Source organism: Heloderma suspectum, chromosome 7, assembly GCF_057233095.1.
Source record: "Heloderma suspectum isolate Gila_16-S chromosome 7, 16-S_ref, whole genome shotgun sequence".
In the NCBI taxonomy this organism is placed as follows: Eukaryota; Metazoa; Chordata; class Lepidosauria; order Squamata; family Helodermatidae; genus Heloderma; species Heloderma suspectum.
This window is the reverse complement of record NC_139464.1, coordinates 114,520,969-114,547,836: the sequence shown is the minus strand read 5'-3', so window position 1 is coordinate 114,547,836 and position 26,868 is coordinate 114,520,969. Positions and strand designations below refer to the sequence as shown.

Here is a 26,868-nt window from a genome sequence, read left to right as displayed (position 1 = left end):
CATGTTAGGCGGCTTTCTTTCTAATGAGATTTTTTTGTAATTCCTTCTTGTAATTTACTTAGACCGCATTTCTGTGTTGTATATTATGGTTACATTCTGTGCAACAGATGGTTTTCACGGCAGTATTAATTAATGTAAAGATGTCAGTAATAAAACCTGAAAAGTTTTCCAGCATGCTTGTCCTTTTTTTCTCCTTCACGGTTATTAGACTTCTTCAAAGATGGACAGCTAGATCCTCAGCAGGGGCAATGCCAATGTGCCTTATTAGTAAAGCTGAACCAAGTCAAGTTATTATCTATTGAATTTTACTAACGTGAGTGGTCCAAAGTTCTATCTGGGGTCTTAAGGCTGATCTACGTGTTATCGAAGCCAGGCTTTAGCCGGGATGGGGAACCTCAGGCCCACAAGCCAAACCTGGCCTTCCTGTGGCCCCGACCTGACTCTCTGGCCCAGAAGGCCACCTGACCCAGAAGGCCACATCCCCTTCCCCAGGTCCTACCCCCTTTCCAAACATCGTTTGGCGTTTTGGGGTGCAGTATTCTAAAAGGTTGAAATGCCTCTCCCAAAGCTTAGTTACTGACAGCAATAGCTTTAAGCCAAGATACGGTAGTGTTTTATTTGTATTTTGGGCCCCACCGTTTTTGCCTTTGGCTCTGTCTCCTTTGCCTTTGCCACCACCCACCACTGGAATGTGGCCCCCGAGAGCTTCTTTACATTGAATTCAGCCATCGGGTCCCTCACCGCTGCTTTAGCATAGAGGGGTGGCAGCCCATCTCAGATGATAGCATTTATTTATTTATGTATTTATGTATTTATTTATTTATTTTTACACTGGTAGGGCAACTAGGATTCAGAGATCCCTCACTCTGGATTTCTAGCCTCTTGCACTAAAACATCTTAAGCCATCTTCTCTCCACGTTATGGTTGTGATTAGATGGTCACTGGAAACAGCCTCCATGTTGTGACCGCAGTTTTTGTGCAACCATAGCTCCATGTCAAGGTGGACAGTATGTGCATTTGAGCCAGTACATACATTGAGCATATGGGGGTGGGGGGAGGAAATCACTGTAGAATGTCATTTGCAAAACTTAGCATAACTACCCAGGACATGTGAAAGCGGCTTTAAATTTCAGCACATAAAACAGGCATCCTGTGGTAACAGACTGATTATGGGAAGCATAAGCCAGATACACAACTGGATAGTTTTTCAGAATGCCTTGAATGGATGTTTCAAGGTGCCTTATAGAGCCTTTAAAAGCCTGGCTTTACCACCCTTTTAAGTTTTCGGCATGACCTTTAAGATCAACCCAGGGCACTCTGATGGGAGTCAACGAGAAGAATTACACAATTCCAGGTAAATTAGCATAATAAATGTAGACATTTATTAGTTAAAATAAGGGGTTTTAGGCATCCCGTGCCCCCAGATAAACTGAAACCGTAGCAGCAATTTTATAACCAATATGGCTACACATTATACAACACATTCCAGTTGCACAATTGAAATTCAAAGAAGTTTGGAAGTGCCTCAACAGACTGAACTTTGGGAGAAACTTTAAGTGATCCTTTTAAGTTCCAGAGGCATGAAGTTATATTCAGTTCACAGGATTTGCCATTTCATGCTTATAATTTCATTGGCTGCCCATAGAAAATCACACAGACCATGGAAGGTGGGTATTTCAGTCCTCGTGGGCGAGAGAGAGATGTGCCTGTGCTCTGAATCCAGTCTGATATAACAAATGAAATTGGATTACTGATCATGCTGAGGATAGACCATTAGCAGCACAGATGCTCATTCTATTCCCACTGACCAAGCAGTTCCCATCTGGCCCCTGAAATAACCCTTAAACCCTAGGACGTTGCACATGCACATGCATATACCAAATCATGTCATTCACGTGAACAGGGGAATCGTGGTGAAAGGGGCACTGGGGCTGTGTGTTTAGCTCCATCCCCAAAGTCAAACCACTCCTTTATCCCCCACAATCACTGCTGCTGTGTTCAGCAAAACATCTGCAGCAGGAAGTCTCCAGTCGCCATGAAGGGTCCTCATGCAATTTAGAACCCCGATAAGGCAGGCTTTATCCCTAAGTACAGGAGGCCCCTCACTGCAGAAATCATGGTGCACACCACTATAGCAGGGCTGAGGGGAGCAAAGTCCCTTTGGTGGCAGAGCTAGACACATTGTGCCCCCCCTCGCCCCTTTCTCTAGGAACACCCTATTCACACAAGTAACACATGAAGTGGAGTCATATACCCACCAGAAGAGGGTTTGATCAGAAGGGCCATTCATATGAAGGCTAAAAGGATGGGGTGGGGCGAAGGGCAAGTACAAAGCTTCATCCCCAATGTCCCTGCCTGCTTGGTCCCTGACCACGCCCAGTTGACCCAGGAGGGCTGAAGGGGCCTTCCACTCATATTCACTTGAATGAGAGTAGATGCCTCCCCAGGGATAACGGATAGATGCTGGAGGTGTAATGGTAGAGGAACCTTTGCCCATATACGGTGGCATTATAATCCTGGTAAGGAATATTGGAAGAAGACAACAGGGTCAGAGAAATTACAGGCCATGAGTTGCAGTTGCAACAACTGTGCCCCTGGGTGATATTAAAGATCAGATCCCTAGAGATTTAGTGGTGATGGCACATTATATGTTAATTGCGGAAAGGATCCTCTTAGCAAAAGCTTGGCGATCAACATGGATAACGTGGCTGGTACAATGGAAAAAGAAGACCTAGACTGCCATGGTGATGAATAAAATAACGAGTTATAAATTGCTATGGGAGGGAAGAATGAATTCCACCCAGACTTTCCAAAAATGTTGGATACCATTCGTTAAGTATTGGAACAGGTTCCCGTCAAGTGATTAGGAAACTATAGATATATTATATGGGTTATGTTGAAGCATTTTAACTGGTCTTGAATGACTGTATCGGGAAACAAAATAAAACATTGATAGAAAGAGAGCCAATGCCTGATGAGGAACCCTGTTTTATCAGGGTTCCCGATTGCACAGAGGCTTCTGTTCATATTCAAGCATGCACAAATAGAAGCCCTGTTCAGACTTTTCCCTGTCAACATGGAAGAGGCAAGATGTTGGGGGCAGGGCTTGCGTGCATGCTGTTGCCCCTGCCATCCTTTTAGCCCTCATGATGTGAGCAGGCTGAACATCTTCACTGGGCTCATGACCTTCCCTTATTATGTCCCCCAGCTGCTCACTCCCAGTTGCAGTGGAGTGACCAGATGAGCTTCATAATAAGAACAGAGCTCTGTCAGTGTCTCAGTCCCTGTTTACATGGAAAGGGGGTCTGAGAGCCCTTTGCATGGATCTCAGCTTTTCAACAAGCGAGTCAATCAGCAGGAGTCAATGTTTCACCCTTGCACTGTTCAAAACACGTTGAAAATGTGTTGCTTAACAGTGTGCACATTTTCTGCCATTCGATAAATCTGTAACTGCAGCAATAAGAACCCCACTCAGACATAGAGATGCACCATTACAACATTTTTAATCTTTGAAAGAGGAAACTGGCTGTCCCCAAATTTAAGAAGGACCTAATGGAAATGCAACAATGAGATAAAAACCAGACAACAGGATTATCTATATAAAACAGCACTGGGGAATATGTGGCCCTCCAAAGGTTGTTGGACTGCAACTGCCATCATCTCTCACCATTGGCTATGCTGGCTAGGGATGATGGGAGTTGCAGTCTGGCAACATCTGGAGAGCCAGATGTTCCCCACCCCACTCAGTATTAAAAAAAAGATTAGTTTGCAAGGTTTATAGGCATAAAATAACTGATCTTCTGATGAATGCTAGATGGTTGTTGTAATAAGCATGAGGGAATTCAGAAACAAACAGTGAAGTGGTGTATGGCAAAGTGGCATATTTTTCTAACAATCCCCTCATGTATCTTGGCAGAATATGAGGGGGTATTACTGGCAACAGTTTTTCCAGTGATGCTATCAAAGAAGTAAAAAAGTTCAAAGGGGGGGGAACTGAAAATAATCAAGTCTTACTCTTTAGGGAAAGAGAAAGGTGTAAGAATGTACTCATTTATTAAAATATGTATATCTCAACTTTTTATCCCACAAAATGGGATTCCCAAGTCAACTAACATCCAAAATGCTGGTATACATATAAAGTATCAACAACTTAAATGAAATATGAGTAAAATTAAAGCAGCAGCAGCACAGACAAAACAACATGACAACTGATTCAAAATGAGAATTTAAGTATTTCTTTATGTCAGAACAAACTTCACAAAATGCCTAAATGTCAACAAAGAAGGGGCCAGATGGCCTACTGGGATATGGAGAGTCTGGGTGCCACAACTGAGAAGGCCTGGTCCTGTGTACCAACTAGCCACATGTCTGTCAGTAGTGGGATCAAAGACCGGAGCAGATGGGCTGGAGTGTATGGAAGAAGATAATCCTTTTGAGATCCTAGTCCCAAACAATGTAGGGCTTTAAAAGATCATGACCAGCCCTTAGAACTGGCCTCAGAAACAAATCAGAGACAGAGGATTGCAATTCCAGAATGCAAGGCTTTGCAAAGTAAATAATCTGCCGCTTAAAACAAACTTCTCTTATGTATTGCTGTGGATTCCATTGCCTTTGGGCCAAACTAAATGTTCCTTTAATCACACATAGCTCAGCTATGCATGACTGTCTCCCTGCTCTCCTGCAAGTGTGCACAGCCCTGATTCAGATCAGAACCATGGGGCTTTAGGTTTAAGCTTCCTTCCTTCCTCCCCACCCCATTTTCATCTTGAAATTCTACCCCGCATACACATAGGAGCAGGTGTCGAAGGAGGAGGAGGAGAAGACGACGAAGAAGAGGAAGAGGAAGAGGAAGAAGAAGATCCAGGAGGGTGGAATTTGGGGGACAAAAATGGGTGGGGGGAGGCAGCTTAAACCAGCTGAGCTATGCATAATTAAAGGCACATTTAGTTTGGCCCTCTGTCCAGTGATCTAGCATATGTCCATTGACCCCTGACTTCCATATACACATGGAGCTAGCGTGCTCAGAAAGACTCCATGATCCATATCAGTGAAGGAGGCAGTTCTGCATACACAAGGGAATACATGTAGGGTGACCTTCTTAACGGAGGCAAAAAAAAATCAACGGCAAAAACAGGATGGCATCACAAACAGGCAATAAAGGAGGGAGAGAACTCCAGATGCTGCAGGGGAGACATTTTTTTTCAGCATGTGGCGTTTTCTCCATCCATTTTGCCCCTTTTTTTACAGAGATCAGTTCTCTGTTTGGAGATGTTCTCCATTTAAAGGGTTATCCAGTCCAATGTCCAGTTTAAAGGTAAAGAGTCATCAGAAGAAAGGGCTGGGTTAGCACCTGGCCACCACTGTGCAGGCACACCTGGCTGCAGTCTTCCCCACCTCAGTGAGATGTACTGTATTTGTATTTAAATTTCTTAATTTGCTGCTATACATATAAATTAGCATCTGCAAATTTTATGCAAATCTCTCTTTTTGGCAATGTGACAGCAGCCACCCTAGTTGCGTGGTATTGTTCTCTCTGTTGAGCTGAATAAGAGGACAATAAGAGAGGTCCCCTTATGGATCAGTAACTGGTTAAATAACAGAAAGCAGAGTGGGAACAAATGGTAAATTCTCCCAGTAGAGGGAGGTAACAGTGGGGTCCCACAGGGACCTGTATTGGGATCAGTGTTTCATTCATAAATGATCTGGAATTAGGAGTGAGCAGTGAGGTCACCAAGCTTGCCGATGACACCAAATTATTTTGGGTGTTTAAAACAAAAAGGGATTATGAAGAGCTCCAAAAGGATCTCTCCGAACTGGGAGAATGGGCATCAGTTCAAAATGGCAAATGTAGTTCAATGTAAGCAAGTGTAAAGTGATGCACGCTGGAGCAAAAAATCCCAACTTCACGTCTATACTGATGGGATCTGAGCTAGTGGAGACTGACCAAGAAAGAAATCTTGGGGTTGTGGTGGACAGCTTGATGAAAACGTTGACCCAGTGTGAAAAAGGCAAATTCCATGTTAGGCATAATTAGGAAAGAAATAAAAAATAGAACTGCCAATATCATATTACCCTTATACAAAGCTATGGGGCAAACACGCTTGGAATAGTGTGTACAGTTCTGATCACTGCACCTCAAAAGGATATCATAGATTTGGAAAAGGCACAGAAAAGGGCAACCAAAATGATCAAGTCGCTGGAGCAACCCCCCTGAGAGGGAAGGTTAGAATGCCTGGGATTGTTTAGCTTAGAGAAAAGATGAGTAAGGGAAGACATGATAGAGGTGTACAGCATTATGCACGGTGTGGAGAAAGTGGTTAGTGAGACATTTTTCTTCCTCTCTCATAATATTAGAACCCTGTGTCATCACATGAAGCTGATTGGTGGGAGATTCAGGACAGATAAAAGGACACAGTGAATAGTTAAACTATGGAATTTGCTACCACAAGATGCTGTGAAGGCCACCAATTTGGATGGCTTTAAAATGGGATTGGAGAAATTCATGGAGGCTATCAATGGCTACTAGTCCTGGTGGCTATATGCTACCTCCAGTACCAGAAACAGCATGCCTATGTACACCAGTTGCTAGGGAATATGACTGGAAGGGTGCTATTGCACTCATGTCCTGCTTGTGGGTTTCTTACAGTCAGCTGGTTGGCCACCATGTGGACAGAAAACTGAACTAGATGGAACCTTGGTCTGATCCAGCAGGGCTCTTATTTTCTTCTCACGTTCTATGCAACCAGTATACCGTGAGGATGCTCAGGAGGAACAAAAGAAGTCTTATGGTATGACAAACCAGCTGGAATCAAAATGAAGTACTGATATATATATATATATATATATATATATATATATATATATATATTTTAAATGCATAGGTATTTACAGAAGACTATTCATTCAAATTTAAGGCATTGGGCCATAACAAGGATGACAGTCTATCAGTGGAAGAAAGGGACTGCCTTGCACTAAATCCCAACCATGAGGATGATTTGGAAAGTAATGGCAAATTGGCAGCCCACACTGTATGTTGGAAATTGCCAGATCTTTCCCAGATATCTTCACTGATACCTATGGCTTGGAGAAACCAAAAGCAAAAGAGTAATACACATACAGCTCTGAGAAGGCAGTTATTTCCCTGTCTCCATTAATCGTTGAAGAAGGCTGTCAAAATTCTACAAACTCCAGAAGGGAAGAATATTTGTAATTTCACATTAGGACTTCATATAAGATCAATGTTGTTGGAATAAAGATTCACAGAAATTTATATGGTACAAGGAGGATCCACAGCCTACTAGTAGAGCGCATGATTTGTACACAAGGTTCCATTTTCAGTCCCCAGTGTCTCTCATACCGAGAATGACACCTTAGTGAGCTACAGAGTAGTAGAAAATACTGGGCTAGATGGACCAATTATCTGACTCAATAGAAGGAGGTTGCATGTTTTCATACACTTAAAGTCGACTTTACCCAGTGCATCCAGAGCAATTTTCCCAACCTGGGTCCCTCCAGATGTTGTGGCCTACAACTCCCATCATCCTGAGCCAGCATGCTCAGGACTGATGGAAGTTGTAGGCAACATCTGGATGGACACAGGTTGGGGGAGGCTGATCTAAAGCAGTGGTGGGGAATCTCTGACCAATGGGCCAGAGGCGGCCTCCCTGTCCACTTGCCCATCACTGGAATGCAGCCCCCTCCCTGACACCTTTCCCACATTGTAATTTAGCCCTTAGGCTGATGAATACAATTCTAGTAACCCAGCAGTGATCTCCATGACCACAGTAACAATGTTTTTAGCTGAGGCAGTCATGGAAATCCCTGTAAGGTCAATGCAGCTGTATCCATGATTAGCCCCATTCACACTGTTTACCCTGTGAATTCTGTTTACCTCTTCAGCATTTTGCACAGTCATCACCATCACCACCACCACCACTACCAAGCAAACTGACCCATAACAAAATTCAAAATTAGTGAAGAAAATCAATGCTGAAAGTAACAATAGCATGTACATTAGCCAAAACATAATGAGCAACATTACAAAATATACAAAAAGAAAGAGGACTTAACAGTTGCAATTCTAAGCACAGTTACCAGGGAGAAAATCCCATTGAAATTGATGCAACTTACATTCTGAGTAGACATGCTTAGGATTGCTTTGTTAAACATTCAAACGTCGCAAAATGCTCCGTTATGCATGTGTTTCATGAACAAAAAACTGCATGCACTCTCCAAACTGCCCATAAGAAGATTCAATAAAACAAAAAACCCTGCATTCTGCAACTTATAAAGCAAGCTAGGTAAATTACCCTACTCACATTAAAAGCAAGTAAAACTAGGGAAGTCTTATTCCATATCCTGTAATAAGACTGAAGGAAACTTATTCAAAATGCAGAAAGTTTCAGATATGGTTTCATTTAAAAGTTGGACTGTTAGTCAAGTGATTTCTGCATTTTGTGCTAAAACCCATCATTTGTGTCCCCTCATTTTCTCCATGCTTTATACACAGATCTGTATTCACCTATCTGAGCATATGCAAGTTGTTTAAAAAATAATAAGCTTCCAATACAGTTTCTTTCATAATTTAGATACAAATTAATACAACACAGTTTCTCATCAATAACACTTATCTTACTATCTTTATTCTGATGAGTTATTTATTTCTCATCAACAGTATTTATCTCATTTTGGAAATTCTGGAAATCTAAAGGTCACATGACATTCTTATCACTGATTCTTCATATTGGTACTGAGCAATATACATCCCAAGGGCCTTCCATGCGTGGCTTGCCAGTGCTTCCCCACTCCATCACGTGCAGCCCAGTGCTACTGCTCTGTGGCCACTGACTCACAGGTAGGGGTGTATGAAACACTTACCTGGTTCCACTGGGGCCATCCGCGGAGGGGGGGAGGTGCTCCGCCCTCCCCCGGGAATCCTCCTCGGCCGGCTCCGCTCTGCGGCGACTCCATGGAGCTGCCGGCCAGGGCCGGCCACAGCTGGAATTCTGGCCGCTGCCAGGCTGCTGCGGCCACAAATGGCGGCCGCTACACCAGCTGCCATTTGCGTGGCTGCCAGCCATGATAGGCTACGTAAGTAATTAAGTTACAGCCGGCCGGGGAGGATTCCGGGGGGGGCAGAGCGCCTCCTCCCCCCACCACAGATGGCCCCAGCGGAACCAGGTAAGTGTTTCGTACACCCCTACCTGTGAGTCAGTGGCCACAGAGCAATAGCACTGGGCTGCAAGTGATGGAGTGGGGAAGTACTGGTAAGTAATTATGTAGCCTATCATGAAAAAGGCAGCCACGAAAATGGCGGCTGCTACGACAGCCACCATTTGCGGCCACAGCAGCCCAGCAGCGGCCGGGAGACCAGCTGGAGGAGCCGCCCCCACCACATCCGCCAACGCATCCGCCGCCGCCGCTGCCAGAGCCACATCTGCCACCAGGTAAGCTCCGTCCCGGGGGGACTCCGCGGGGTCGCGGTGGGGGGGGGGAGACCATTCCGCCACGGATTCCGGCGGGCTGGATTTCACTGGAGTCCGTGGCGGAATTCTCTGACATCCCTACTCACAGGTGAGTGATTCTGGGGCAGTCCATGAGCTTATACTGCCTTCCCCTGCTTCAGATAATTAGACCTAAGATTTCAAATTCACAACACAAGTACTGGTGTTAAAAGTTCCATTATGGAACATCTGGACCTGAATGCAATGTTTCCCAATTTTGATGCTGATGAGCTTGATCACTTCGAATGTTACATTTTATAACACCGGAGTGTACCCAGAGGTCAACTACCTGTACTACACTCAACATCTAAGGCCCTCCTCTGGGTGACTCCTCCAAGGGAAGCTCAGAAGGCAGCAACAGAGGGCCTTCTCAGAGGTAGCCCCCCAATTATGGAATGATCTCCCCAACGAGGTCCGCCTGGTGCCAACATTGTTATCTTTTTGGCACCAGGTTAAGACCTTTCTCTTTTTTCAGGCATTTGGCAGCATATGATAAGTTTTATTCTGGTCCTGGATTTGTCTTATGGTTAGGGCTGATTGCTTCATGTTATTTTTAGATATATGTTGTCACTGTGTGTACTCTCTGTATGTTTTAATGGAAATGGTTTTCAAACTTTGTATACTGTATTTTTAATGGTTTTTAATATTTGTAAACCACCCAGAGAGCTTCAGTTATGGGGTGGTATAGAAATGTAATAAATAATGATAATGATAATATTAATAAATTATTATTATTATTATTAATAACAACAACAACAACAACAACAGCAACTTCTCCTGCATCCAAAAAAAAATCCCAACAAAATCATGCAGAGAAGGGTAATTCTGAAAAAAAAAAAACAAGTATGCAGGGACTCAGAACATATCATAGTTGGTCTGAAGCCCAAATATATCAAATTTACATTGATTCTTCCCTTCTAGAGCCAGGAATGACTTGTAGGAGTACTCCTGTGCTGTACAGGTATACCATGAGAAGTGACCTCTGGGATTCCCCCCCGCCCCGCATCCTCTATTAGCATCTGAACATCAGAGGCATTTCTTGCATTCAGTTCCTCATAGCAAGCCCACATGCTTGCAGCAATCTTTACCACACTGCTGCAAAACCTTGGGTGGGATTTATTTTGGTGTGACTAAAACTGCCACAACCTTGGAAAGGGCTGCTTCATGCAAGCGAGCTTGCCACGGTAAGCCGCCTCCATGTGACTGCGCTCCATAGCCATTTGTGTGACACTGGCTATATGTTGTCAACTAGTCCTAATTCTGATCACATGGCTTTGATCCTTTGAGTCAGACTACAGGGAGTTAGGCTGCCATCCTAAACAAACTTACTGGGGAGCGAGCCCCAATGAACGCAGTGGGACTGACTTCTGTGAAAACACACGTTGGATTACACTGTTAGCCTTCAGAAGACATGTTCGGTCCTTCCGTACCACTGTTTTAAAGAAGCCTTTGCATCTAAAGCAGCTGGTTCTGCAGATGTGAAACTGGATCCCTAACATAAGGCAAAACACCACAGATTTACAAGGATTAAAAAGAAACCATCCACAGTTCTTCCATTTCAAGCACTGAGTGCTGTTTTCATGTCAAGAGGGACTCAACACTGCAACCTCAGCACATCTGCAGATTCATATAGCAGCTTTGAGGAAATGTCTACCCTTTCCAAAAGCCCGTCTCTTTCATCTCTGTGACAGAAGAGAAGGCAACTAAAGAAGAATGAAGCATCCACCATGCCAAAACAATGCACAGGTAAGTGTAAACCTCATGTCAGGTATGACCTCCCTCTCTCTCTCTCTCTCTCTCTCTCTCCCTCCCTCCCTCTCTCTCTCTCTCTCAGGGCAGGTGAAGCAACCCACCTCATGGAGGAGATGCTGGGGCAGCAGGCATTAAAGGGCAGCAAACTGTCAATTATTTAGTGTCTTTCTATATTTTTACTTCTCTGGGAGGAGCCATTCGGATTTTCTGCCTCAGGCACCAAGAAGTCTTGGACTGTCTCTGCTCATGCTTTCTCTCTCCCTGAGTTGAACTTCTATCCCCAGTTTATGACCCAAACTACTTGCTTTCCTCTCTTTTTTTTGGCAAGTTACTCAGTCTCACAATAAGGCAATTTTCTCTCTTGTTCTTCTCTGTTGCCATCTTTTTCGTCTTAGATTGCTCAACGTTTCTCACTGGAGACCACCCCTCGGTTGTGTGCCAGAGCGTGTTGACAATGTGATCCCCTATAAACAGAAATCAGGTTTTCTGGTGCAAAGGCAGAGGGAAGTCCTCATATATTTTGAGATCTTGAGGATTTCAGCTGAACAGATTCAAAGCGGTCTTCTTTTTCCTGCATTGCAAAAGACAAGAGGGAAGAAAGAAAGAGAGAGAGAGAGAGAGAGAGAGAGGAAGAAAGGAAGGAAGGAAGGAAGGAAGGAAGGAAGGAAGGAAGGAAGAAAGAAAGAAAGAAAGAAAGAAAGAAAGAAAGAAAGAAAGAAAGAAAGGTGAGGTAGGGCATGATTTGGGGGAAGAACGAGTGGAAGGACCCCCAGACATCGTACGGCTGGCTAGGGATGTATGGATTCCGCACTGTCCATTTCCGTGGGGAATCCCCCTCCCCAAATCCTCCGGAGCAACTCCGCTCTGCGAGGATTCCGCAGAGCCGCCCAGCTTGAGGGCCACTTACCTGCAGGACCCGTCCCGTTCTCCTCCACGCTGATCACCATTTATTTTTTTAAAATGGCGATCGGCGAGATGTGCCCACAGACTTATACGCAAACTAGAGCTGTGAATCTTGCGTATAAGTCTATGGAGACATAGACTTATACTCAAGATTCTTGTCTCTAGTTTGCGTATAAGTCTATGGGCACATCCTGCCAATTGCCATTTTAAAAAAAAATGGCAATCGGCGCAGAGGCGAACGGGACGAGTCCAGGAGCAAGCAGCCGAAGCCGTTCCATGTGGAATCCTCCTGGAGCGGAGGTAAGTGGGGCCGATCCGCTGCGGATTCTGGAGGTCGGATTCCAAAGAATCCAGCCTCATTTGACTCCGCAGCAGATTTCTCTAACATCCCTAGGGCTGGCTTCACATAGTTGAAGGTAGGTCCAGTAATAAACATTACCATCTAAAGAGGGCATTCCCAGTAAAATGGCTACATTCAGAGTCTAAAGTTACCCAGCACAGATAGACATGGACAGACAGACAGACAGACAGACATTATGGATATCCTGCTCATACATTGGGCTGCTAGTGACCTTGAGTACAAGGAACTGATCTGGCCCATGTCCACTTAGCTTCAGCAGTACTGCAACTTCAAATGTAGGGAGGGAAGAACCACAAATGTTTGAGCTCACCGAAATTCCCTGAACTTCACGTCAACGCTCCGTTCAGCTCACTACCATTCTCAGTTGTGATCTGTTTTATTTGGTTCACTCAAATGGGAAAAGTGCACATTTTCCCCCCATTGATTAAAGTGTGCATTTTAAAAAGTGTGCATTTTTAAAAGTGTGAATTGCTTAATGTGTGCATTTCTAAAAGTGCACACTTTCTCCCAATTGACTAAAGCATGAAAATGCAAACTTTAAAAAATGCTCACTTTAACTTGTGCATTTGAAAAAGTGTGCATTTTTTAAGGTGCACATTTGATGAACACGAATACAAGCATGGCCATTTCCAAACATTTTTGGAGGACCCACGCTCCTTTTTGCATTCAGGGTTGCAAACGGAGCATTTCTGAGAGATTTGCAAACTGAAATAAAGTTCTCATACATCCCTTACTACTCGGTGGACCCATTCAAATGACGAGCTATGACTTATTACGGTGTCTGTCATGCTAACAGCAGGACTCACCTTTGTTGCCAGCGATTTGAGTTTTCCTAGTAATGACTGTTTATTTGAATATACGATTTCCTCTTCATTATCTTCCCCTTCCATGATAGCACAGCTGTCAGCAGCTGGAAGCTCACACTCCTTTGAATTTGCCGTCATAACCAGTTTGGAATATTTATACTCCAACCTGAAGGAATAAATGTAGACTGTGGCATTTTGGTCTTCACAAACATACCATATATTCTAACACACAAAACAGGTTGGAGGACACTGGTTATAGACAGCATTGGTTTTCTGTGGATATGTGAGAACATCCAAAGAAGCCAAGTAGTACATGGGTCAGGAAGGGACTGTACCTCAGTATACTGTTCAGGGATAAAGCCCCTGGCCAGTTACCCACTGCACATAAGCTTAGGGGGTACAGAGCACTTACTTCTGATTCTTCTTCCAGAAATAGCAGGTTAAGGCAATCAGCAGGGCACCTGTGAAAGCACCAACCCCGGCTCCAACTTTCAGCCAAAAGTCCACTGTTTCACAAATGATTATCTTTTTTTCAGGCAAGGAAACCCCTTTTATACATTCCTTTGGTTCATTCCATACATATAAGGTTTCCTACGAAAGGGAGGGAGGGAGGGAGGGTGGGGTGGGGTGGGGTGAGAGAGAAGAAAGTAAAACAAAGCTTAAGACTTCAATCCTAATCAGCCTTATCTGGGAGTACATTCCACTGAATTCAATGGGACTTACTTCTGAGTAGAGATGTACAGGATTTAGAGATGTATGGATTGTGTAAAATCCATTCTGTCTGTGTTTCTCAGACTGTCAGGCACCTTTAGTTCCATCGTCCGCCCATCACCAGAATCAGATTTTTTTTTGTTTCTAAATTTGTGGGATAAATTTGCGCAAATTCACATTTTGCACAAATGTGAAATTGCACACATTCACACATGCAAAAATGTACAAATTCCCCCCAATGCACATTTTCACGCTTTAGCCTATGGGTGAAATGTGCATTTTTGGCTGGGGGGGGGCAGTATTTTGCATATTTTTCTATAAAATGTGTGCAAAATTCATGGAAGTTAGCAAATTGGTCTATAAATCCGTGGAATCCGCTCAACAGGGGATTCCGCTGCAGAATCTGGAGGTCTGATTCATGAAAATCCAAACTCATTTGGTTCCGTTGCAGATTTCTGTGACATCCCTAACAGGATTGTACTGTTAAGTCAGTCACTTCCAAACAGCACGCCATGAGATAACTGCTAGTGTGCCATATAAATACATTCTTCAAGTAATTAAAGGCCTCAGTGAACCCGAATTACTCACCCACTCAGAGGCTTCCCACTGCTCTGGCATTGCCCCCTTTAAATCTTTCAGTCAGCTTCCACGGGAGGTGGGTAGCCCTGCTGTGGGCAGTTGGCTCACCTTGACCGCAGAGGTGGGCTGTGGTCTGCCTTGTGTGGTCTACTTTTTTTCTTTTCCTTTTTTAAACTAGAGTTCCTATGATCTACTGATCTGTGTTAAATTTGCAAAGCAAGAATCCATACTCCACATCCCTTAATGGGTTAGAAAGAATGAATCTGCCCTTAAGCGATCATAAATATGCCCTCTTGCTTAAGAATTTAGGAAGCACCTGGCTGAATCATAAGAACAAGTTCAACCCTGTCCAGGATTCTCTGCAAGAATCTCAGCAACCAGCAGGCATTAGGGGATCCACTGGCATTTATTTATTCATCCATCTATTTATCATTTCACAGATTGTTATCACCCTTTTCTATGAAACAGAAAAGATTTTTTCCTACCCCTACTTGGAGATGCTGGGGATTGAACCTGAGGCCTTCTGAATGCAAAGCAGGGGCTATACTACTGAGCTAGGGTCCCTCCCACCCTATCCTCTGAATTCAGGGCAGCTTATAGCAAATGTCAGTATCAATCTCTATCCCCAAAGGGTTCACAATCTATGACAAATGGGCCAGCGGTCAACAGGTGGACTGCATCCCACTTCCTGGACTCCCCTGCTTTAGTATATCTTTCCTTTCCTCCACATTTCTCATTTAAATGTGTGTCATGTTTAATGTAAAGGCTGAGCAGATTATTGTTTTGTAAAGTGCCTTATGTTTCAGCTGATATAAGGAGGAGGAAGTAGAGAACCACACTCTAAAATTATATAACTTACTTGCCCTAAGGTGTTGAATGTAGGATGCCCTACAGGGGTGCAAGATTGTGCTCATGTCCTGCTTGTGGGCTTTTCGTAGGCAGATGGTTGGCCACCATGGGAAACAGCATGCGGGACTAGCCAGGCCTTAAGTCTGATCCAGCATGGCTCTTCTGATATTCTGATCTCTCTCTCTCTCTCTCTCTCTCTCTCTCTCTCTCTCTTTCCCAGGCCTTAGGGCTGTAGTCTGAAAGAGTGGGGGGTTTAACCAGTTCCTTACCTGGTGTCCTTTTTTACAAGCACCCTCAATCTCGTGATAGTCCTGCTCTGTACACATGGGACAGGCCTCTGCACTTTCCCACAAGAAGTAGAATATACAGCCATCACAGGTACCTGCAGGGCAAGAACTAGAAGAAGAGAAAGGCTGGGTGGGTTAGTGTTATAAATTCAAGAGAAAGGTAAGTTGAGCTCATTCCCAAATAATGATTTCCAGAAACTGGATGAGATTCTGCAAGCAATGCGCATACGGACGGACACACACACACACACACACACACACCACTCCACACACTGCACATACACGGTCATTTTAATATTTAACTATGTTCTGGGAGTGCAAAACAAACAAACAAAACCTGTAGTCAAATCATTGCTAAATACAAGTCTGGCCACACGTAGGTCAACGCACAATGAAAACTTCATCACAGGAGAAACGTCACCACTTGGAGGCCAAATTCTGTCAAGGCTGATTCGTACTTGTATATATAGTTCTTGATACTGCATTGCTCAATTACAGAACACTCGACTTGCGGCTGAATGTGTGAATTGTCTTCACCAAGTGTGTGAGGTGATGGCATGTACATAGGAAAATTTGGAGGTGTTTGATCCATGTTTCAGAGTTTCACATGTATGATTCAGTCTATATCAGGCCCATGTCAGTTTCACATGCATTCATTTATGTCTGTTCTGTCCAATTTCCACATTATTCTGCCTTTTTTTTTTCAAAACACACAAACATTTGCATTTGTTCTTGTACACAACTTTCCCTAACATACTTTTCTTGTGCACAGCTTTCCCTAATATACACATTTTTGTGCATAATTTTTGAGCAGAGAACTACATCGCAACATTTGGAGAAACACAGAATCCAAAAGATAACTGTTCTGCTCTGCATATTAGTCCAGGAAGTGCCAATTAGGTCTGTTCACTTAAAAATGCAGACCAAACAAAATTCCCCAGCATCTGTTCACCTGCAAGCCATCACTTAATGTTGCGGTCATTAACGGAGTGCAACGGGGTGCATGTGTGTGATGTTCGAGAATCAAACACCACATTTATTTAGTCTGTAGGTGGACTACATGAGCCTGACATTCTCCCCTCCGATGACTGTAACAAGAGTGGCCATGTGAACTGAATTGATGGTGCTCAAGAATAATACAGCAATTCCTAACTTTCGCATGAGGCTTCTGCTGTCTTGGCGACTTTCTCATCGGGACCTTAAAGCATATCATATGACTGCGTGACCTTCCTCTGTCCATTTTCTGTTGTCTAGTTCGAGGTCTGTGACAAAAAAGAGTTTTACTAATTGATTATAGTCAGCAACTAATTTTGCAGGTCAATTTGGAAAAGGAATGGGGATGGGTGAATAAAAGCCATAACTATCTGTAGCTCCCCACTGGCAAACTCTCATTATCACAGCTGCCACTCCCTCAACCTTCTCTCTTTTCTTTATTTGTACTCTCGGTTAGCAACAAACCCTCGTGAGGTCCAGATTTCACCCAGAGGCTGCCAGCTGTCAATATCTACTCAATGTTTGGTCTTTAGCTACAGGTGCAGAGGCTCAAACCATCTGAAGTGAAGGAGTCTCACTTTAATTTGTGAAATCCTGCAAGAGGGGGTCTATGGTCCAACCTAGAACTGCCATCAAAATTCCCCTAAAATGAAATGCAAATTTTGTGGTTACTTCTCAGGTAAAAACAGGCAAGGAACTTCAAGGCAAGCCAAAAGCGTTTCCATATATCAGCTGTGAGCTTTCTTGGGAAGGGGTAAGTAGGTTCTGCACAACCACACCTTCGGAACAAGCTGCCATCGGAGGTCCGCCATGCTCCGTCATTACAGACTTTTAAGAAGGCCTTGAAAACATATTATTTTACCATGGCCTTCTCTTGATATGACTGCTGTTGTTGCTGTGATTGCTGTTAACATCGTTGTTGGTTTTATTGTTGGCTTTTATTGTTGTTTTTATTGTTTTTATCACTGTTAATATTTTAACTGTTTGTATGTTATTTGATTGTTGTAAGCCACCTTGGGAGGGCTTCTGCCCTGACAGGCGGCCGAGAAATATTTTAAATAAATAAAATAAATAAATAAATAAAAACCACCAGTTGTCTCTAGATATCACCTAAAGTGTTGCTGACAGGGAATGGGGAAGTTCTTCCTCGGGCAACATATCAGAACAATTTCATAGGAAGCCAAACAGCTTTTCATAAGTGTAACATCAGCCTAAGGAGGTGGACGTCACACATCCCCAGTTACCATCGCTAATCTTAACAAACACCTGGGAACTGAAATTTCTCCTTGGCCAGGTTTTGCAGGATTACACCTCATTCTCACAACAGAAGCACGTCCATTTTCACAGGTGGTTGTCGTTCCTGAAGACCTACATAGAAATGAGAAGAAGTATTCAATCGAATTAGTAGCAGTAGAAGTAGCCTTATTCCTTTTTACATGAGATGCTTGGGCGCTGTCCCATAGCATGGATGCCTCTGCCTCCCCAATGATAAGTGAGACCTTTTTTATACCTTCACTTTTTTTGTTCTTGTCCCAAGGTTTTCTTGATTAAAAAACCATTTTTATTGTTTTTATATTTACTTTTGCTAGCCACCTCAGGACTTTGAAAATAAGGCAGGATATAAATGTAGAAAATAAAAATAAAGCTGGAGCATAGAAGAAAGCTGAGGAGTGGGATGCCCCAGGCAAACTTTCCCCTGCCTGTCCATCACTGAGGGACTAGGATGTGCCACATTCACTCAGGTGACATGTAACATTTTATTTTCCTAATCAACTTGCAGACGTTCACCACAGTGTGTGTGAGAGAGAGAATGGGATTGGTGGAGTGGGCAGAACAGCTGAATCTGACTGATGAGATAATCATCAATGACACTGTGCTTTTGAGTGTTCAGAGTGGGTCACATATAATATTTCAGTAGTTCTACAAAGAACCCTGTAAGGGAAGTCAGTACTGTTACCCCCAGATAAGGGACTGAGTCTCAGAAAGAGTGGCTTGCCTAAGGCCATCTAATGAGTTCATGGCAGAGGCAAAATTCCAGCCAGGGATTTCCTGGTTCACAACTCACAGTACAATCCTATATATGGCTACTTAGAAGCCCCATTGAGACGGCAATCCTATATACACTTACCTTGGAGAAAGTCTCACTGAACTCAACAGGATTTACTTCTGAGAGACATGAGAGGCACCACCACAAAATAGCTCCCATGGAGGATGGGGCTACCTACATAATGGCTGCTAATCACACAGGATAAGTAACTTACCCAAGAAACTGAGTGCAGAGGATGCATCTGAACTCTAAAGCCAAGCCACATATTTTACCCCAGAAGCACAACAAAATACCCAATTCACAAAAGGCAAACTGGTGAGGCTGAGAGACAATCCATTTCTCATCATAGATCCATCCACCCTTCCTCCACCCCTTCTCTCTCTCTCTCTCTCTCTCCCTCACACACACACACACACTCACACAAACACACTGCTGCCCTCATCTATCCCACCCATCCTTCCTTTCTAAGGTTGCAGTCCTACTGTATGCTTACATACATAGACCTACATAGGATTGCTCTGCCCATCCCATCCACTACTACATTCTCCAGCCCCCAAAGGAAAGGAAACGGACAAAAGAATTCTTTTTAAACCCCTGTCTCTCCCCCAGGATCACAGCCATAGCATTTCTCACAAGGTATTGGTGCCTCTCCATCAGATCACACCACCACCACCACCCCCGAGAAGAGGCTGGGGGGGGGGGCATGTTGGTGTATGTGAAAAAGAGTGAGAGAAGGGGCTGGGAAGGGAGAGGAAAAGAGCAAGGCTGGGAAAGCAAGGCTGAGAGTGGGAAGAGGGTGAGCAAAGGGGAAAGGGTTCTGTGGCAGAAGAGGACTGGAAAAGGCCAGGAAGCAACTCTTTCCTTCTCTTCCTGCCCACCGAACAGCTGATCAACAGCATGCTGTCCAGTAATTTCTTTCAAAGTTTCTTTTAAAAAATCAGTTTCTGAAGGAGGTTGGGTGCAGACAGCTTTGTAGGTGCAGCTGGAAGTCCCCAAGGGAGAGCCCAGCATTTATGCTGTGTGTGTGCGTGCGTGCGTGTGTGTGTGTGTGTGTGTGAGAGAGAGAGAGAGAGAGAGAGAGAGAGAGAGGGTCTGATCCTTCTACCTACTTGTAATAGAAATGCACGTCAGCCGTCTTCCTTTCAGAGCGCTCAAACATTTCTGGCTTAACGTTAATATTTCCCAGTGTTGTTTCAATGGTAGCTCCTGCAAAGGAAATATATATATATATATATATATATATATATATATATAATAAAAAGGTAAAAGGTAAAGGTGTCCCCAACCAGTCGTGTCCGACCCTAGGGTGCGGTGCTCATCCCCGTTTCTAAGCCGAAGAGCCAGCGCTGTCCGAAGACGCTTCCGTGGCCGTGTGGCCGGCAGGACTGAACACCGAGGTGCACGGAACGCTGTCACCTTTCCCGCCGAGGCGGCACCTGTTTATCGACTTGCAATTTCTTGCTTTCGAACTGCTAGGTTGGCAGGAGCTGGGACTGAAGACGGGAGCTCGCTCCGTCAGGCGGCACTCGGGTCTCGAACTGCTGACCTGCCGACCTTCCGGTCTGCAGTTCAGCGTGAAATAAATGCTGAGGGGTTTGGGGGAAATGCTCATTTATCAATATTCAGTATATAGCCCACAAAATGCTACCAGACAGTGTAGACTGTCACCATGGAACGCGTCCAGCATCATGCACATTTGTTTTAAAAATAGACAGAGCTTTTGGTTTTCTATGGATATTGACAAGACCGTTCATTTCCTCCCTGTGTTATCACATATTGTCCTTTTTAAAATTTAAATTTACTAAAAGCAAAAGAAATAGAAAAATTTGTGAGACTGAAGTGGAACAAACACTTCAACACAAGAATGAAATGCCTGCATCACAAGCAGTGGTAGTCACTATGCATGAGGGCCAGAACAGACATTACTTTAAATCTGTGTCCAGCAGCTGCTTCTTCTCCCACCACATTTTTACTCTAGAGTAGGTGCAGCAAGGCAGACCCTGATTGGGATCTTAGCGTGGTGTTAGGGGGCTTTTGAAGTTGGGGCTCCTGCACCTATTCTAGAGTAAAAATGAAAGAAGTCATATCTGCAAGATGCAGCTTTAAACTAATGTCTGTTTTGGCCCCAAGTAAGCTTCAACATACGGCTTACAAAAGGAGAGATGCTCACTTTAATGCTCATCAGTTCAACCAACTAATCCACTGATGTTTTAATAGATGAGTCAGTGGAGACAAATGCTAAGCAATGGAGTGTTGGCAGACTGCCTGGCATACAGCAGAAAAGACATTTCACCCCGGTGTTTGGTGTGACATGATACTGTCACTTAAAGAAGTTTGGCTTGGCAACTAACATTAAGAGGCGCTTAAAGGGAGTTGCATCTCAGGCTGAACTGAGAGGACGTAGCAAGCAATCTTGTCATGGGATCCTGTGCATCTGGTCTTGTAGGCAGGAAGAGATTCAAAAATATGGATGCATCAAACAGCACCAAACTAAATCCCTCATGATTAGGCTAAGCATGGAAAGGAAAGGTTCCTCCTGTGCAAGCACCGAGTCATTGCTGACTCCTAGGGGGACGCCACTTGCGCTGGCGTTTTCTTGGCAGACTGTAGCGGGGTGGTTTGCCATTGCCTTCCCCAGTCGTGACTACCTTTCCCCCAGCAAGCTGGGTACTCCTTTTACCGACCTCGGAAGGATGGAAGGCTGAGTCGACCTGAGCCGGCTACCTGGGACCCAGCTTCCGCCGGGATCGAACTCAGGTTGTGGGGAGAGTTTCGGTTGCAATACTGCTGCCTACTACTCTGCGCCACACAAGACTCTTACGCTAAGCATAGCAATCCTGAAATACGTAGATTGGAATACACCCAGACAAAGAACTGCATACCTCCAGGGTGTAACGTGAAATTGGTGTAAGGTGCAGACAGAAGCTTCACACCTCCAAGCACTGCAATCCCTCAGAAGTACTGGTGTGACTGGATTTGGGTCCATGCCATATCCGTCCTATTGAATCTACTGCCTGCTGTGCTCAAAGCCATTTCCCCTCCTTTGTTTATTTTGCCTCAGCTGAAGCTAGAACTTTTTCCTCTGATTCTTATGTCAAAACTCTATAAAAACCTTCGACATCAAGCCCACACTGTCTGAGTTGTCCAACTGACTCTCGTGTTGCTTCCGAAACTACTTGGTTTCTGGCCTCCCACAGGCTGGATACCACTGCTGAAATCACTCCCTGAAACCAAAGTCCAGTACCGTTTGCCAGGGATAGGCAACCTTCTTTGGCCTGCGGGCACATCTGGCAAATTGAGAAACAGTCCAGGGCACCACCACAAAATGGGCAGATAAAAGCATTGGCCTGCAGCCACCTGCCATTTTCATTTCCTAAGAATGTCTCTGAGCCCCATGTATGGCCCAGAGGCATTCATGGGAAAAGAAGATGAGAGCGGCTATAGACCCTCACTTTGCCAATAGGAAACTTGGTTATGAAAAAGAAAAAAGAAAACGTGGGAAGGGTAGGGCACCTTGGCGGGCACCAAAAACGGAGTCTGAAGGCACATTGGTGCCCATGGGCAGCAAGGTGCCTACCCCTGCCATTTGCTCTTTGGTCACGTGACAAGCCTCTTTGTCTGGGCTTCCCCCGTCAGCCCTTGCTCCTTCGCTGAAATCACTGAGAGCCACAGAACTCTGAGGTTCTATCACAGGGCCTCGTAAAGGCCTATTTCACCAGAACATGAGTTCTGGCTGGCTGTCCCCCGTTCTAGCTGACACAATGACCTGAGGGATGTTGGGAGTTGTAGGCCAAAACATCTGGAGGGCCACAAGATGCTCACCCCTGCCTTAAAGACTAACACATTTCTTATGGCATAAACTTTCATGGACACCGTTCACTTCACCAGATGCACAAAGTGTTAATCTCAAATTGGCAAGTATATATACACATGCTGGGGGGCAGGGGGAGAGCCCAATGTTCATGAAAGCGTTTGCCAGCTGTGGGCAACTTGAGGCCCTCCAGACGTTTTGGGCAACTCCCCTCACCCCTCACCACTGGATATGCTGGTTAGGGCCGATGCAAGTTATAGGCCGAAACATCTGGAGGACCACAAGTTGCCCACTCCAGCTTATGCCATAAGAAAACTGTTCATCCTTAAGGTGTCACAAGACTTCCTTGTTTCATCCTAGAAGGAGAGTCACTAGGGAACCTTCTGGCCTTTAGACAAATCCCCCCATGTTCCCCCAAATTGCAATTCAACTGTGAAGGCTGCAAAATGTAGTCACTAGATTAGGGCATGTGACCTCCCCCTCCTCCCCTCTCTCAGCTTTCATGCCATTCACTCTTCATCAGAACAAACAGAAGATTAAAGTGCTTACCCAAAAACGTGTCCGCGAGGCTGTTGGACTGAAGTGCCAAAGCAGTTCGAAATCCCTTGCTATCGGGGGGTATGATAGTAGATTGGCAGACAAAAGACCTCACAATGTTGGAAAAGTCTTCTGATTCAGCTACCATATCCTTCAGCGTGATATCTGTTATATTGTCTGCACAAATTGCGATCTTTTCTCCCTGTGGATTTTAAAAGGGGGGGGGGGTAAACGTGTGGCTTTCATGCGGGATTTCCAAACATCTTGTGAATCACGTGCTTCTCATTACGACTTGAAGCTAATTTGCCAAAAAATTGAAGAAATGAGCCACAAAAACTGGCCTGTACTGAAGGAACCAGTGTGATTCTCCTCACAGACTGTCAAACAGTCAGCTCCCACCACACACACACACACATACTTTGACACATATTTAATCAGAGTTGATGCTCATAAACGACATTTTTAAAAATATATATATACTCATCAAGGGGCCATGCTGCTTTCTAGCAGGGCACAATACATTGCCTTACAAGTTAAGTGTATTCTGGCCTTTAGATAATGATACACTACCTCACAGAGGCTTAATGCAGGGATTTGGAGAATGGAAGGAATACCTTTAATGGACCAAAGGGAGAGAATAGTTGGCAAACTTCAACACGTAGTGTCAGACTGTAATTGCACACTAATTATAGACCTCATTGGTTTTCCAAATAAATTGATATGAAAATACTTATTCTACCTCTTATCCAAATATGACACAACTTCTTGCAATTTGCAGATACCCTGTAGATATCCCCCATTTCACAATAACACAAATAAAATTTAATGCAACGTAATTAGGGCAACACAGAATATTCTCCAGGTTTGATCTTCTAGTTGAAAATACCAGTTGTGGTTGGGTAGAAAGAATTCCCCAAAACATTTTGTGCAACTAATCACCTTTTACAATTCCCGTTTGGTGCGATAGCTCCCCCTGGCTGTGGTTGCTTTGGCACCATTTTTCACCTAGCTGCTGCTTCTTTTTACTTCCTGGATCATTCATCCCAACCCATAAGGGATCACACAGTGGCATGATAGTGCTACATAGCCAATCAGATTTGGCTACAGGATTATGTCACTGACGGCAAACACGGACAATTAAGAGTGGAAGCAAGGCTTCTGGGTCAGTTACATAGGCATCCCCAGCTAATCAGGAATCCCGTAGTGAATGGAATGATGTCACATGCTACGTAGCCAAGCAGATGTGGCTACACAATGATGCCACTGAAAGTGAGAGTAAGTCAGGGCCATGTAAATTATCATTTCTCAAGGAGTGGCAGAACCGTCCCCCCAAAAAGTATGCATTTTTCAACACTGTCAATGATATTTGACAGGAACTGTGAGTAGTTTTGGCGAGGCCACAAACTTAAAGAACTATGACTAAGCTCCTGGACAATGGAAAAGGAATAATTTGAGTATATGTAGATGGCAATAAGGGTACATCTACAACAGCTGTTTCAGTTTTCTTCTTGGTATGTCCCAGGTAGAGGTTCTCTTCCAAGCGCTCCATCTCCAAATTTTGCAACAAAGAAGCAGGTGACTCAGTAAAGAGGTACTTCTTTCTCCCACAGTACTCCTTGCAATGCTTATTCATGAGCAAATGGCAAGTATGCGATCTGATGTGCTCCTAGACACTGAAGTCTAGGACACCAAAAGCAGTATCCAATACTGCCTGCATGCTAGCAGGACTCACCGTTAGCACAACGGGGTCCTAGCAGTTCCCGAAGCAATCAGAAACAAGCAGAAACACTCGTTTCCGGAATGGCGCAGGTCAGCAGAGCTCGCAGAAGGGAGTTCCGCTGATATATCCCATTTTGGAAATGCATGTTTCCACTTGTTTTCAGGATTCGATTTCTTTAGGGAGTGCTAGTTCCTGTTGTGCACGTGGCAGGCCCTGCGAGTGCAACGGAATCAGTGGAGCGAAGTGGCAGTACTGGATACTGCCCTTAGCCACAAGTAATTTCTGTGCAGCTCTTCAGTGTGTGGACTAGAAAATGTGTGAAGAGCCACATGGGAAGCCACTAAGACATGAAACAGAGAGCGTTTTGTAGAGCAGAGCAAGGCGCTGGTGCAGACGCAGCCCAAGACAAAAGCAACGAAATTCCCTTCAGCCTTATGTGCATCTGTGAAGAATTATTCTGGAGTAAAATTCCTTTGAATCTCAAATATCTGGTATCATTTCACCTATGGAATGATGCAAGGCAGGCAAACGTAAGGCAATGCAGGATCAAAACAGAATGGCAAGAGAACCCACTTTGGGCTGAAAATATATGATGCTCATGACTAGGGGTGTACGGATTCCCCACCATCTGTTCCGGTGGGGAATCCGTGGGGGGGAAGGCAATCCGTTCCTCCCCTCGCAGAATCCTCCACAGTGGCTCCGCCCCGCGGGGATTCTGCAGAGCCGCACAGGCTATAGGGCCGCTTACCTTGCCAGCCAGAGCCATTCACCTCCTCTGCACCGATCGCCATTTCTTTTCTTTTTTAAAATGGCAATCAGCAGGATATGCCCATAGACTTATACGCAAATAGAGCCGTGAATCTTGCGTATAAGGCTATGTGTCCATAGGCTTATACACAAGGTTCAATCTGCAACTTCTGCAAGTGGGGCTAGGAAATACTCCTGTCTGAAACCCTGGAGAGCCACTGCCAGTCAGTATTAACTATATTGGCCTAGATGGACCAACGGCAACTACTTCTGTTCCTATGAGTTTCATTGGGTATGCTCATGTGATGACATCACTATGTGAGATACCTGGTCCTAACTGTTAGAAAAACAGGAGATGCCATTTTTTGATGACAGCCTCATGCTGTGCGTGATGTGTAGTTCTGGCCTTGGAAAGGCATTCACTTACTTGGTTTCCGCATAGGCTGATATTGAAGAAATGGAAGAATTTTGTTCCTCTCGCTGTAAAGCTTGGCCCGTTCATTAGTGAGCCCACTCTGCTCAGGCTGCTAAAATCATAGGTCAGGCTCCGATTGTCCTTGACATATGACAGCATGCAGTCACTAAAGCATGCAGAATGGTCCTTAGAAAGGAAAGCAAAATGGACGTGAGTTGTGGCAGGAATGTTACAAGTGATCAAGTTCTAAACAAGGTTCAGGAGGAAACAGGAAGCAAACCCACACAAATGGTCATTACAATGGCACAGGTTACAAGGGTCCAGGAGTCAGGAATGCCTTCAAGTCCATTGCTTTGGGGGTGGCGCAAGGGGCTTCCATATGATCTAGCAAGGAGCACTTTAAAACCATCTGGAGGGGACTAGACTCTGAAGTGTACCAGAAGAGACTGCTTTCTGTAATGAGTATAATTATCTCTGTTACTTTTAAAAAAATAAACTAGCACTCCACATACTTGATGTATTTGGCCATTTCTGAAAAATATTTGGACAACATGGGATCAGTCCATCGACCGCTTTGGAGGCAGGGCTGGTCAAATGTCAACCCTGCTGTAAAGGCTGTGACAGGCAGAGGCTGACGTTACCCAACCATAAATGTAATGTGACTCTTAAATGGCTTCTAAAGAGGCTAGACTAGGGATGGGGAACCCCCGGCCCGTGGGCCTAACCTGGCCAGTGGAGGTTCCCCATCCAGCTCCTTGGATTCCTCTCGGGGACAGAGCTTGGCCTCCAAGCCCTACCCCCTGGAGGAAGCCCCACGGTTATCTCCCATCGTGACAATGAGCAGCAT

The 26,868-nt window shown here is 44.6% G+C and overlaps 1 protein-coding gene across 1 annotated transcript in view; it reads right to left on the bottom strand.

The window, feature by feature from the left end:
• Positions 1–11,306: 11,306 nt before the first annotated feature.
• ELAPOR2 (endosome-lysosome associated apoptosis and autophagy regulator family member 2) overlaps positions 11,307–26,868 on the bottom strand; it is a 66,791-nt gene continuing 51,229 nt past the window's right edge. The window contains exons 14-21 of the mRNA XM_084811188.1: positions 26,034–26,207; positions 23,152–23,341; positions 19,901–19,997; positions 18,011–18,112; positions 15,734–15,860; positions 13,738–13,916; positions 13,326–13,491; positions 11,307–11,826 (exon numbers count right to left, since the gene is read on the bottom strand). Coding sequence (XP_084667314.1) covers positions 11,767–11,826; positions 13,326–13,491; positions 13,738–13,916; positions 15,734–15,860; positions 18,011–18,112; positions 19,901–19,997; positions 23,152–23,341; positions 26,034–26,207 — 1,095 coding nt within the window. The 3' untranslated portion in view covers positions 11,307–11,766. The remainder of the gene's footprint in view (positions 11,827–13,325; positions 13,492–13,737; positions 13,917–15,733; positions 15,861–18,010; positions 18,113–19,900; positions 19,998–23,151; positions 23,342–26,033; positions 26,208–26,868) is intronic.